Source organism: Scylla paramamosain, chromosome 31 (genome assembly GCF_035594125.1).
Source record: "Scylla paramamosain isolate STU-SP2022 chromosome 31, ASM3559412v1, whole genome shotgun sequence".
In the NCBI taxonomy this organism is placed as follows: Eukaryota; Metazoa; Arthropoda; class Malacostraca; order Decapoda; family Portunidae; genus Scylla; species Scylla paramamosain.
In genome coordinates, this window is record NC_087181.1 from 5,408,162 (window position 1) to 5,421,483 (window position 13,322).

Genomic DNA, 13,322 nt, shown 5'->3' on the forward strand with positions numbered 1-13,322 from the left:
ATGTCCCCTTGTTTCTGTTTTGTTCAATATAAAGAGATATTCCCTATTTACTTTTTCCATCCCGCTCAGCAATCTGTACAATGCAATCAAGTCACCTCTCTCTCGTCTCTTCCAAGGTAGGGAGTTGCATTCTAGCTAATCGCTCCTCATATGACAAATCTTGCAATTCTGCTATCATCTTTGTTGGTGCTCTCTGTATTCCTTCCAACTTTCTTATGTGCTTTTTTTTCATGTGGTGACTAAATTACCGCTGTGTATTCTAATCTTGGATGTATCATTGTGGTGATTATTTTCCTCATCATTTCTATATCCAGATAAGCAAAGGCAACTCTTATATTTCTTAGTGGGCTGAGAGTTTCACCTGTTACCATGTTGATATGTTATTCTGGTGATAAATTCTCTGAGAAAATCACTCCCAGATCTTTTCTCTTGTTGTCTTATTTATTGTTTCATTCCCCATCTTATTGTTATAGCTACACCTTCTGTTACTTTTTCCAAATTCCATCTTTTTACACTTACCAGAGTTAAATTCCATTTGCCATCTGTTGCTCCACTTCCACGCCTTGTCTATATCTCTTTGTAATTCTTCACAATCTTCCATTCCCTTCACTCTTCTCATAAGTTTTGCATCATCAGCAAAAAGACTCACATAGCTGGATACATTCTCAACCATATCATTTATATACACCGCAAACATTATTGGTGCCAACACTGACCCTTGGGGGATCCCACTTAATACTGGGCTCCACACTGATGTCTGGTCCCTAATTACTGTTTGCATCTCTCTGTTTTTAAGGAAACCGTCCATCCATTTCAGCATTTTTCCATTTACAACACCTATCTTCTCCAGTTTCCACAGCAGTCTATTATTCAGTACTTTATTAAAAGCTTTTCTTAAATCTAAATAAATACAGTCTGCCCAACCATCTTTCTCCTGTATGATATCAATTACTCTTGAATAATAGCATAATAAATTAGTGACACAAGATCTCCCTTTTCTAAAGCCAAATTGACAAGTTGTGAGAATGTCCTTATCTTCCAAAAACTTGGTCCATTTGTTCTTTATTATCCTTTCACATATTTTTCCAACCACACTTGTCAACAAAACCGGTCTATAATTTAGTGGGTCTTTTGTGTCTCCTCCTTTAAATATGGGTACGATGTTTGCCCTTTTCCAATCCTGTGGAACTATTCCTTCATTAATAGAGGTACATATGATGGTATGTAATTTATCACTAAGCTGGTTACTGCAATCTTTTATTACCCATCCTGATACTCCATCCGGTCCTGTGGCCTTTCTTACTTCTAATGTTTTGATGATTTTATCAACTTCCTCTTTTGTTACTTGAAATTCCTCTATTTCTTCCATTTTCAGATGTGCACAATGGCCTTATAAATTCCTTTTACTTTGTAAAAACTTCCTTAAAGCTCTTATTCATCACTTCTGCCATCTCTTTCGGGTCTTCATAAACCAGTCCATTTACCATTAGCTTTCCTATACTCACTTTGCTTTTCAGTTTACCATTCACATATTTATAGAAGAGTTTTAGCTCATGTTTATACCTGTCTATTATATCTTTTCAAACTGTCTTTGTTCATGTGTGTGTGTGTGTGTGTGTGTGTGTGTGTGTGTGTGTGTGTGTGTGTGTGTGTGAAAAAAAATATCAGACTACCATTCTAACATAAACACTTATGATTTTATCAATTTATCAGTAACTGTGCAGTAACATGACAAAAAATATCATTATAAGACACATGCCTCTTAAGTCTGCAAACTTTGATATTTAGGTGATTTTGCATGAATCCTTTTTTTTTCTTAAAGTTCCAGATATTTTATTTGGGGGGATTTAATTAATTATAATTTTTTTAAGCAACAATGTAACAGGAGTGCATGTGTTGTCTTACCTAATCATATTTCTACATGATCAAGTCAAGCCTGTAATGTTACTTCTTTTAAAATTAGTTCCCCCAACAGGAGCGAGGTCTTTGCTCCCGCTTGGGGGGAGAGGTTCTAATTTTGTTACTGCACATCTCTACAGTCCACCACTCCACCTGGAACCCGGAGAATATAAAGATGATTTGGCCAGGAGCACCTTTTGGAGTACATCACACACAAAAATTGCAAATTCAGTTTTGAAGACATCTCTTAGAAGGTAACTTTTGACAGCACATCTTTCTTATTCTATGACATTTCTTTGTCAGACCCATTGTTTTGCCATATTTTGCATATTTTGACTTATCTGCATGTGAGTGAAGGTTTCTACCTTGCAAATTGCATTACTATAGCCTCATTACTACAGCTCAAGTGTGCAAAATGCACAAATTATATGGCATAATTCACTTCACGTATGGGACAGCCAGTTTTGGTTGACACCATTGGACTTAGCAGTGACTGTAGAATCAAGATGTAAAAACTTGACAAAACAAAAAAGAAAATGGCATTATGACAAGTTGAACTGTGAAGATGTTAAAAAAAATGTCTATAACATGTTTTACTTATGCTTGCTATTTTCAACAATTAATCATCAAATGATGAAATATATTACTACATTTAAGTAGGAAAAACTCTTGTGAACATGATAGTGTGATCAGAATACAGACAGATAAATCTCCACATACTGAAAACAGAGTCATTTATAGCAACTCACTGCAACTGTCACAGTGGCATGTGCAGGCAGGATCTGTATGACCAGGTCTGCAATGCATCTAAAACTTGGAACCACCTAGCCGCTGAGGGAAGGTCTTCTAAGCTGCTCCGCAGCTTAAAGCACCTATTACCTTTTCTATAAATGTACGAATGCTCCTTGCACACACACAATTCATCATCAGTCAATGCATTCAGTTACGGAACTGGAGGATACACTTGGCTGCCTTGTAACTGCACAACAGCAGCCCCAGCTACCTTGTCTGTCAGAATATTGACCAATATCACTGTAGTTGACATACCAAGTCACATGGGTCCAGTATCCAGGTCCTCACTGTTTCACTTAGCTCTTACACAACTCACAAACAGGCATAGGTGGGTGTTGGCAGGGAAAATCACAGCAAATCCTATTCCAGTTTATTACACACTTTGCTCCTATCTCAGAGCCACAGGCAGACTCTTCTGTGTTTGCAACCACATTGTCACGAGCCTCCAGCCTTGCCAATGTGTAGCTTATAAACACACATTAATTCACACACACACACACACACACACACACACACACACACACACACACACACACACACACACCACTTAGCGCTGATTTTTTTAAACAGAAAACGGCAACCCGACGTTCGTGCGAGGTCATCGGAAGAGTTGGCAGCCTTTGCTCCCGATATTGGTAGACCTGAGCACATATAAACAAATCCACGTGCTACCTTTAGTTCGCCCACAGCTTCGCCGCTATCATGAGTGTGCCTGCCTCTTCTGTTCTCCTCCTTTCTCCACGAGAAAAAACTGTCGCACTCACAAATGCTCAACGCCAGAGACTGTCTGAGGTGATAACTTCAAAGAAAATCCTGTTGGATCATTCTACAGACTTCAACGGGATAAGAAAAAAAAACAGAAAGCTTGGGAGGAAGTAGCTGCTGAATTCAACCTCAGCTACCCTGCTGAACGTCCCAGGACAGTAACCCAGCTCAAACGGGCTTGGGAGTACATAAGGAGACGGTAAGTGGATATAAATATTCTGTATGTTTAGTGTATAGCAGGTGAATTTTTGTGTGTAGCAGAGCAATAACATATTACATCATGCTGCATCCGTAAGGGAAAGCTGAGTGTATCTCATTAATTAAATTAACACTCAGGTTTACCTCTCACAAAGGGAGTGTGTTTATCTTGCTGATCTAAAGGGGGTTTTTAGCTTGCTGGTGTACTGTAAAGGGGGTGTTTTTTTAGCTTGCTGGTCTAGAAGGGGTGTTCTAAGCTTCCTGGTCCAAGGGGGGTGTTTTTAGTTTGCTGATCTAAAGGGGGTGTTTTAAGCTTGCTGGTCTAAGGGAGGTGTTTTTAGCTTGCTGGTCTCTCACAAGTAGCATATATCATTTCTTACCTGCCCTTTTTATGATTAATGGATTATTAATATTTTTTTTCTTTAGCAAATATCTAAAAAAAAAGCTCCATGGTAAAAAGCAATATTAGATTAAGTTCAGGTTAGGTTCAGGTTAGTTTTTTACTTTGAAATATAAGAAATGGAATTAAGAAATAAAGTACACAGACAATAAATGAATATTATTATATTTGTCCAAATCATTCCTAACTCAAGATTCTGTACAGCACTACTGGCATTGTTTAGTAATCTACATTATGTTCATGCTTACAGAGTGAAGATGAATCACAAGAAATTTCTTCATGAGTCCTTCAAGACTGGTGGAGGGCCACCACCAAAACCAGTCACAGATGACTTCTTGGCTGTTGCAACAGATGCACTGTCTGAGGAGCTACAATTTGCAGACAACCAGCTAGATAGCTTAGTACCCATAGTCATAAGAGAAGAGGAAGTGGGTCTGTATTTTGGCTTTCTTTTCTGTTAGTCTTTAATCATATACACAATCTTACTTATTGCCTTGATTTTTCATACTATTTCTTTCCCCCCCCTCTTTTTTTTTTTTTTTTTTTGACAGTAGGCTGCCCTGGCAACTGTGAAATTATCATGAATACGTTGTTTTGGATATGTTCATGCATTGTCATCTAATTCTGTTTCAATCAGTAAATTTACTAGAAATTTAGGAAATACACAACATGTAGTGCGCAATAGCATTGATAGTAAAATTAACGTTAATGGCCATGGACATCAAGGTTAAAAGTGGAGTTAAAGTTAGGTTAGGTTCAGCTAGGTTGGTATAGGTTAGGTTAGGTTAGATTAGCATATTTTCATTTGTGTGCACTGGTAGTGATTGATGCATCATAAACATCTTTGTAAAAATTTTTTTTTCTATTTTAACATTAACTTCTCATCTAGCAGAAATAATTGACGACGACATGCTTTTTGCATGTACAATAGCAGCAGGACCATCGACAACACCAGCAGCAGGACCAGCAACAGCACCAGCAGCAGGACCAGCAACAGCACCAGCAGCAGGACCAGTGACAGCACCACCACCAGGAACAGCAACAGCACCAGCAGCAGGACCAGCAACAGCACCACCACCAGGACCAGCGACAGCACCAGCAGCAAGACCAGCAACAGCACCACCACCAGGACCAGCGACAGCACCACCACCAGGACCAGCTTCAGCACCACCAACAGTTACAGCAACAGCACCAGCAATGGCACCAGCAACACCACCAGCAGGGCCAGCAACAGCACCAGGAGGAACATCACAAACTGAACCCTCCACCCGTAGAGGCCGAAAGAGACCCCTACACAGTGAGAGGGAGGAATGTTTCTGCTCTATTCGAGAAGGTGCAGAGACCTTGAATGACGACTTGAAAGTGTCATTGCAAAACTTCTCTGCTCTATGTGAGAAGCTTGGCAATCAAGCTGAGCTGGCAGCAAATGCATTTGCTCAGGCATTGCAAACATCAACAAATGCATTTGTTCAGACTATGCATAATGTTGATAGCACTATGGAACAAGTAATGACAGCACCAGGAGGAACATCACAAACTGGACCCTCCACCCGTAGAGGCCGAAAGAGACCCCTAGGCAGTGAGAGGGAGGAATGTTTCTGCTCTATTCGAGAAGGTGCAGAGACCTTGAATGACGACTTGAAAGTGTCATTGCAAAACTTCTCTGCTCTATGTGAGAAGCTTGGCAATCAAGCTGAGCTGGCAGCAAATGCATTTGCTCAGGCATTGCAAACATCAATAAATGCATTTGTTCAGACTATGCATAATGTTGATAGCAGTATGGAACAAATACGCAAGTACTACAGCCCAGCTTCTGGGAGACCCAGCAGTCTGTAAGTATCCTGTGTGTGTGTGTGTGTGTGTGTGTGTGTGTGTGTGTGTGTGTGTGTGTGTGTGTGTGTGTGTGTGTGTCTGTGTGTGTGTGGTGTGTGTGTCTGTGTGTGTGTGTGTGTGTGTGTGTGTGTGTGTGTGTGTGTGTGTGTGTGTGTGTGTGTGTGTGTGTTGTATATTTGAGTGAAAACAAATAAAAAAAAACTAACAAATCTTGACCTCCATTTATTTTCATGACCTACACTTTGAGGTTCATATATAATTATATATAACATTTCTTTCATGTCTTGTCCTTCACAGGAAAATATAATTACATCCTACATGGTACTTGTATCTTGTATTGAGTCACATAACAATGTATCAAATGACAGATGCAATTGAGTTTAAGATTGAAATGATATGCATTACAATTTTGGGATAGAGGAAAGCACGTGTAATTTGGCACATTTTAAAACCAGTTCTCAATTGTGTGGCTCCGTAATACCAAGCCACTGGCAGCATTCTCAATGGGTACTGCTTGCTCAGCATTTATGTTTGGGATTGCATTTCCAAGTACCTCATCCTCATCCATCTCATCAGGCATGGGAACATTGTGTAATCTAGCAATATTGTGCAAAATGACACATGACATAATTATTTGCTTGGTTGTGCTAAGTTTTGTCCGCACCTCTTTGTTAAGGATGGCAAACCTGCGTTTCAGCACACCAAAAGCTCTCTCAATAACATTTCGGGTTTTAATGTGAGCTATGTTATACTTCCGTTCTTTTTCAGTTGTTGGTGAAAGAAGCGGAGTCAGCAAATATTTCCTGCATGGGTACCCAGAGTCACCCAGGAGATACCCACTATAATTTCCCTCCTCTAACAGATGGCATACTCTTGAATTATCAAATACTCTGCTGTCATGCACACTACCTGGCCAGCTACATATTATGTTTCTAAACACTAGGTTATAATCACAAATCCCCATAGCATTGATGGCAAAGCGGCCCTTTCGTGATCTATACTCGTAGAGTTCCGCATGATCACCTCCAGGGCTTATTATGTTGATGTACGAGCCATCAATACAACCAATACAACCTGGCATGCCAGCAATATTGAAGAAATTGGAGGCAAGGTCAGGAATGTCAGTTGGCTCTGGAAATTTTATATAAGTCCGAGCTAGAGTACATAAAATGGTTGAGATACTTCTAACAATTTTACATACAGAGGCAGCAGACATCCCCAGGCAGTTGGCCATACATATCTGGAAGCTTCCTGTGGCAAAATACATCATTGCTGTGAGGAGCTGGAGGTATGCTGGAATACTGCAACCTGTAGACATGGCAAAAGAAAAATTATGTTAATTTCTCATGAAGAACAATTCCTAGGAATGAGAAATAAATGGGACTAGAATAATGTATCATTCAAGATAAAATCATTGTCTACAAGCAATTCAAGAAGTATGAAATATGCATCTGAGAACAAAAGTATACGTTGGTTTAGAGAAAAATGTTGAAGTCACGAGAAAAATGAGGAACAGAAGCAAGAAATAAAATACAATTTACTTTACCTCGTCCATCCTTGGCTCTTGGCAAATCTGGTTCCACTTGGCCAAGAAGGGTGTGAATGCACTCCTTTGACAGCCGGTACCTCTGAACGAACTCCTCCTCAGAGTAGGCAACAAAAGGGTTTTGGTGATCCTTGACCAGTCTCCTTGGTAACCTTGCTTGATCAGCTCGATCAGCATGTTGAAGGTGCACAAGAGCAAGAATGCCAGCCTAAAAAGAAATTCATCTTCTTAAGTCCTCCCTCACAAAAAATACTAGCAAAATTAATGTTATCAATTATGTTATCAATAACAATGCCACAAAATGAAATGTCAACATATATGGGAAGCAGAGCTAAAGCCTGCTGGCCTGAACAGCTCACTGGCTGTCTGGCTAGCTGGCGGCCGTCAGAGACCTGCTCCATCACAATAACAATTAATTAACCTGCTTGAGATGGCTAAACTAATTAAAACAAAGTTAATTCACCATAAATAATCATACCAAAACAACTTGACCCACAGCTATCCTGCAGCTGTTCTGCAAGCTTTTCTAACGACAAACAGCTTCCACACATATTATTTGGGCTCTGCATGTAATATTGACAAGTAATAGTGGCATACATACCATGGTTGAAGCTCCAGGGAAGTGTAGAGATGTTGGTAAGATGTGAAGACAGGCTAGAAGCTTGCGCCACGTCAACAGGCCCCTAGGCATACGTCACGTCCAAACACCAAGTTCTTTTAAAAAGTTTAAGTACTGGCAAAAATTATTGTATTCGTGTAATAATATGTTTAACCTCCATTATTACGTATTTCCATACAATCATAACACATTTCTGCCATGAATGAGAGGATAATACGTTCTCAACCAAAATTCGTAGGTGCTTTCGGAGGATGTCAGGCTCCCGATAGATTTCTCCCCGAACGTGTCAATATTTTTTCGGATTCAGACGCAGACGCCCGACATTTCGAGCTCCAGGAGTGTTTAATAAATCGACTTCACCAGATTCGGAATATGGGCCAGTAACCCTAATGTTTAATAAATGGGCTCTATGAAAAGAGGTGGCAAAGTGCAGGGTGATATCATCAGCGTAGGAGTGGATAGGACAAGAAGTTTGGTTTAGAAGATCATTAATGAATAATAAGAAGAGAATGAGTGACAGGACAGAGCCCTGAGGAACACCACTGTTAATAGATTTAGGAGAAGGACAGTGACCGTCTACCACAGCAGCAATAGAACGGTCAGAAAGGAAACTTGAGATGAAGTTACAGAGAGAAGAATAGAAGCCGTAGGAGGGTAGTTTGGAAATCAAAGCTTTGTGCCAGACTCTATCAAAAGCTTTTGATATGTCTAAGGCAACAGCAAAAGTTTCACCAAAATCTCTAAAAGAGGATGACCAAGACTCAGTAAGGAAAGCCAGAAGATCACCAGTAGAGTGGCCTTGACGGAACCCATACTGGCGATCAGATAGAAGGTTGTGAAGTGATAGATGTTAAAGAATCTTCCTGTTGAGAATAGATTCAAAAACTTTGGATAGGCAGGAAATTAAAGCAATAGTACGGTAGTTTGAGGGATTAGAACGGTCACCCTTTTTAGGAACAGATTGAATGTAGGCAAACTTCCAGCAAGAAGGAAAGGTAGATGTTTACAGACAGAGCTGAAAGAGTTTGACTAGGCAAGGTGCAAGCACGGAGGCACAGTTTCGGAGAACAATAGGAGAGACCCCATCAGGCCCATAAGCCTTCCGAGGCCTTAGGCCAGCGAGGGCATGGAAAACATCATTGCGAAGAATTTTAATAGGTGGCATGAAGTAGTCAGAGGGTGGAGGAGAGGAAGGAACAAGCCCAGAATCGTCCAAGGTAGCGTTTTTTAGCAAAGGTATGAGCAAAGAGTTCAGCTTTAGAAATAGATGTGATAGCAGTGGTGCCATCTGGTTGAAATATAGGAGGGAAATAAGAAGAAGCAAATTAATTGGAGATATTTTTGGCTAGATGCCAGAAGTCACGAAGGGAGTTAGATCTTGAAAGGTTTTGACATTTTCTGTTAATGAAGGAGTTTTTGGCTAGTTGGAGAACAGACTTGCCATGGTTCTGGGCAGAAATATAAAGTGCATGAGATTCTGGTGATGGAAGGCTTAAGTACCTTTTTTGGGCCACCTCTCTATCATGTATAGCACGAGAACAAGCTGTGTTAAACCAAGGCTTAGAAGGTTTAGGACGAGAAAAAGAGTGAGGAGTGTACGCCTCCATGCCAGACACTATCACCTCTGTTATGAACTCAGCACATAAAGACGGGTCTTTGACACGGAAGCAGTAGGTATTCCAAGGAAAATCAGCAAAATAACTCCTCAGGTCCCCGCAACTAGCAGAGGCAAAACGCCAGAGGCACCTTTGCTTAGGGGGATCCTGAGGAGGGATTGGAGCGATAGGACAAGATAAACACATGAGATTGTGATTAGAGGAGCCCAACGGAGAAGAAAGGGTGACAGCATAAGCAGAAGGATTAGAGGTCAGGAAAAGATCAAGAATGTTGGACATATCTCCAAGACGGTCTGGAATACGAGTAGGGTGTTGTATCAATTGCTCTAGGTCATGGAGGATAGCAAAGTTGTAGGCTAGTTCACCAGGATGGTCAGTGAAGGGAGAGGAAAGCCAAAGCTGGTGGTGAACATTGAAGTCTCCAAGAATGGAGATCTCTGCAAAAGGGAAGAGAGTCAGAATGTGCTCCACTTTGGAAGTTAAATAGTCAAAGAATTTCTTATAGTCAGAGGAGTTAGGTGAGAGGTATACAGCACAGATAAATTTAGTACGAGAGTGACTCTGTAATCATAGCCAGATGGTGAAAAACTCGGAAGATTCAAGAGCGTGGGCACGAGAGCAGGTTAAGTCATTGCACACATACGAGTAGACACAGCATCCAGCTTTGGATAGAAAATGAGGATAGAGAAAGTAGGAGGGTACAGAAAAGAGGCTACTGTCAGTTGCCTCAGACACCTGAGTTTCAGTGAGGAAAAGAAGATGAGGTTTAGAAGAGGAGAGGTGGTGTTCTACAGATTGAAAATTAGATCTTAGACTGAAAATATTGTAGAAGTTAATGAAGAAAAAGTTAAGAAGGGTGTCAAGACACTTAGGGTCATTGACAGAAAGGCAGTCCGACCTGGGGACATTTATGGTCCCCTCCCCAGATGGGGACTCTAAGGCTGGTGTAGGAGTAGCCATGATGATTTTAAATTTTTTTTGAGTGAAGGGTGTGTGTGTTATTAGGTGCTTGTAGTTTTGTGTGGAGGAAGAGAGTTGTCTTTAGAGGGCAGGCTGTGACTGCCTCCATGTGTTGTGAGACACAAAGGGAAACGTTCAGTGAGATCACAGCTGGGTTTAATGATAAGTTCACAGCACCCCCTGAACAGTGCTTTAGACCTCACTGGAAGTAATTATCATTTCAGCAGGTGTCTACTGCTTCCTCCTAAATATACTATATCACTCTAAGTTTGAAGTAATTACTATTCATATTTGTAGATATATTTTCTTATCATTACTCACTCAGAGAGATCTTGGCCTGCTTACACTACAGGGAAGCCAGTGAAGGTAAAGGAAAAGTCTGTCTGTGCATCCCCCATGTGTGTGTTTGATTAGGTATACTTAATAGTGTGAGAACAGAGTGTTTAGTTCACGGATTGTTAAGGTTGTACAGTACCTCTTGTTATCATATGGGGACGTAACCACCTGGTTCGGTCCTCGGAATGCTGATTAGGCTATGTTATACATGGGTTATAGGAAAATGTAATAAGGAGATTGTTTATTCTTATGTAAGCACCAGTGAATTATTTTTTGAGTCACGTGTGTGAACAATACCACCCTCGCCAGGTGAATGAGACTATACTCATGTAATACCCAAACACTAATGCCCATTATTGTTATTGGTGAATGTATGAGGTGTGTCAAGTGGTTAATTCAGCCAGTATTTACACTACTGTAATTAAATCTTCAACACTACTAAAAGGATACTTCATGCTAGCTGATGTAATATGAATGATGTGTGAATTAGTATTAACACTAGCACAAGTGAAGAAAAAATAAAGACCATAAATCAGTGAGTGTAGATATTTCCTCACCAACTAGTTAGAGAAAAAAAAAAAAGAATAATAATAACCTAACTTGCGAGTGGCACAGGGGGGAGGGCATTACACATATACAGAAGTTAAACTAATTGAGCAGTTGTACCGATTTTGATGCTGTCCTACACGATGTTCCACCCCATCCTCTATTGCAGCATGACCATGTCCTGACCTGGCCACGTGGGCATGAAGCTGCATCCTTGTCCAGCCAGCCTCAGGGCTGGACGTATTTATCATGGTGGTTGCTTTATCTTTGTGTACCATTTTATTTTATAAATATACAGCGAGTTTTCCTCTACAGTCATGTTTAGTTGCACTTCTGGGCACTTCCATACAACTATCAACTAGAACATATGGCAGAAGTGGTGAGATGGAGGGCAGTTTGGCGTTCTTTATTCTGTGTCCTGCTCAACTGCTGTTCTGATGTCACTGCTGTGTTAGCCTTGTGATTGGCTAGTGCATACATTACAAGTTTTTTTTTTTTATTTCAGTGATTAGTTTAGGGACAGTATTCTTTCATGCCCTTTGCATTTCTCAAGGGTTGAATGTTGTGCTATGGTGTCAATGTTTTGTGTTCCTGTCTCAAATCACACAGATAAGCATGAATTTACACATTTATACACATCTTTCATGTTCATTTTATTATTATTTTGTGTCTTTGTTCAGTGAGTATACCCACTCACATACATTTATTAATTTTTCCGTGGGATGTGACCTGAGCGTGCCCATATGTTTTTGTTTAGACATGAGAGCATTCCTAGAAGGTCTGACTGGGTGATGTACTTTCTATTTTAGCATCATTTCTTGTCCCCTAAAATTCTGTTCTACCTGTGCAGTCCCTACTGTGCCTTCTCTGAAAAAATAATGAGAGAAAATAGTTATTTAAGTCTGTAGAGTTCCTCTTCACTCTATTATTTCTCCACTCACATTAGTATTCTTAGTACTTACAACCCCTTTCGGTTATTTTTTGCTTCACTTGCTATCTTAATTTTTTAGTTTCTTCTAGCAACCTTTATATTTTTCTATACACTCCTAGCTGGTTGTATTGTCTGTAAGCTCTACCTCACCTTGCTTAATTCTTTTGTAGATACCCTTTTTGAAATTTTCTCTCTCATGAGCCTTACTGTCATCCATTTTGGTTCATTATTACTACTCCCTTGTACTTCATATGATAAAAAATGTTTCTGACCCTTGTGGATTTCCTGTATTAAATGCTTATAATATGCTTCCAACGATTTTAAGTGCTTCAGTCTACCCTACATAATGAGGTATAACCTAGCCTCCCTGTGATCCTGTAAACCCTGTGAGTTTCACAAATGTTAACCCACCTCTGCTCCAGAGATTAAATTTTCTTTGTTAAAACCAAGTCTAATATATCCTATCTTGTAGGTTCAGTAATTACTTGTTTCATACAGCAATCTTGAATGACTTCTAAAAGTTCCTCTGGCTCTCAATTTTTTTCTGATATTTCTGCAATTTTTATAATACACCTTAAATTTTTACGGCTGAATTTACCCTTACCTTGGTGCCCATTGTTAACCCTGTTATTCCTATCTGTCCTGTTGGTACCCTTGTGCCTGACACTAGTTACTTTTTCCATCTCCCAGCTACTTACTCCAAAAAACCCTGTGGGGCATGAACCTGATAGTCAATGGAACAAGCCAGCATGTTGATCCCTCACCTTGAGAGGTACACCCTGTCCTGTTGATATAAATGGTCACAGCCAAAGAAATACTCCCAGGTGTCAACAAAGGGTCAACCATTGGTCTTGCAAAGATTTGCCAACTGACAATTCAGT

General features: G+C 40.2%; 2 protein-coding genes across 2 annotated transcripts; one reads left to right on the top strand and one right to left on the bottom strand.

Annotated features, from left to right (window-relative positions):
• The first annotated feature begins 1,632 nt into the window (after positions 1-1,632).
• On the top strand, positions 1,633-6,048 carry LOC135116412 (uncharacterized). The gene is made up of 4 exons (XM_064033861.1): positions 1,633-2,153; positions 3,262-3,655; positions 4,305-4,486; positions 4,947-6,048. The coding sequence occupies exons 3-4, from the start codon at positions 4,312-4,314 to the stop codon at positions 5,888-5,890; spliced, it is 1,119 nt and encodes a 372-aa protein (XP_063889931.1). The 5' UTR covers positions 1,633-2,153; positions 3,262-3,655; positions 4,305-4,311; the 3' UTR covers positions 5,891-6,048.
• Positions 6,049-6,332: 284 nt separating this feature from the next.
• Positions 6,333-8,168, bottom strand: LOC135116284 (putative nuclease HARBI1). The gene is made up of 3 exons (XM_064033647.1): positions 8,035-8,168; positions 7,434-7,641; positions 6,333-7,195 (listed from the first exon to the last, which is right to left on the bottom strand). Exons 1-3 carry the CDS (start codon positions 8,122-8,124, stop codon positions 6,333-6,335), a joined length of 1,161 nt encoding a protein of 386 aa, XP_063889717.1. The 5' UTR covers positions 8,125-8,168.
• Between the last annotated feature and the right edge of the window lie 5,154 nt (positions 8,169-13,322).

Excerpts from the sequence above, each read along its gene's own strand:
- LOC135116412 (XM_064033861.1), top strand. The coding sequence starts at position 4,312 with ATGAATCACAAGAAATTTCTTCATGAGTCCTTCAAGACTGGTGGAGGG. Across the intron at positions 4,487-4,946 it reads CATAAGAGAAGAGGAAGTGG|AAATAATTGACGACGACATG; the intron begins GTCTGTATTTTG and ends CTCATCTAGCAG.
- LOC135116284 (XM_064033647.1), bottom strand. The coding sequence starts at position 8,124 with ATGCCTAGGGGCCTGTTGACGTGGCGCAAGCTTCTAGCCTGTCTTCAC. Across the intron at positions 7,642-8,034 it reads TCCCTGGAGCTTCAACCATG|GCTGGCATTCTTGCTCTTGT; the intron begins GTATGTATGCCA and ends ATTTCTTTTTAG. Across the intron at positions 7,196-7,433 it reads AAGAGCCAAGGATGGACGAG|GTTGCAGTATTCCAGCATAC; the intron begins GTAAAGTAAATT and ends CCATGTCTACAG.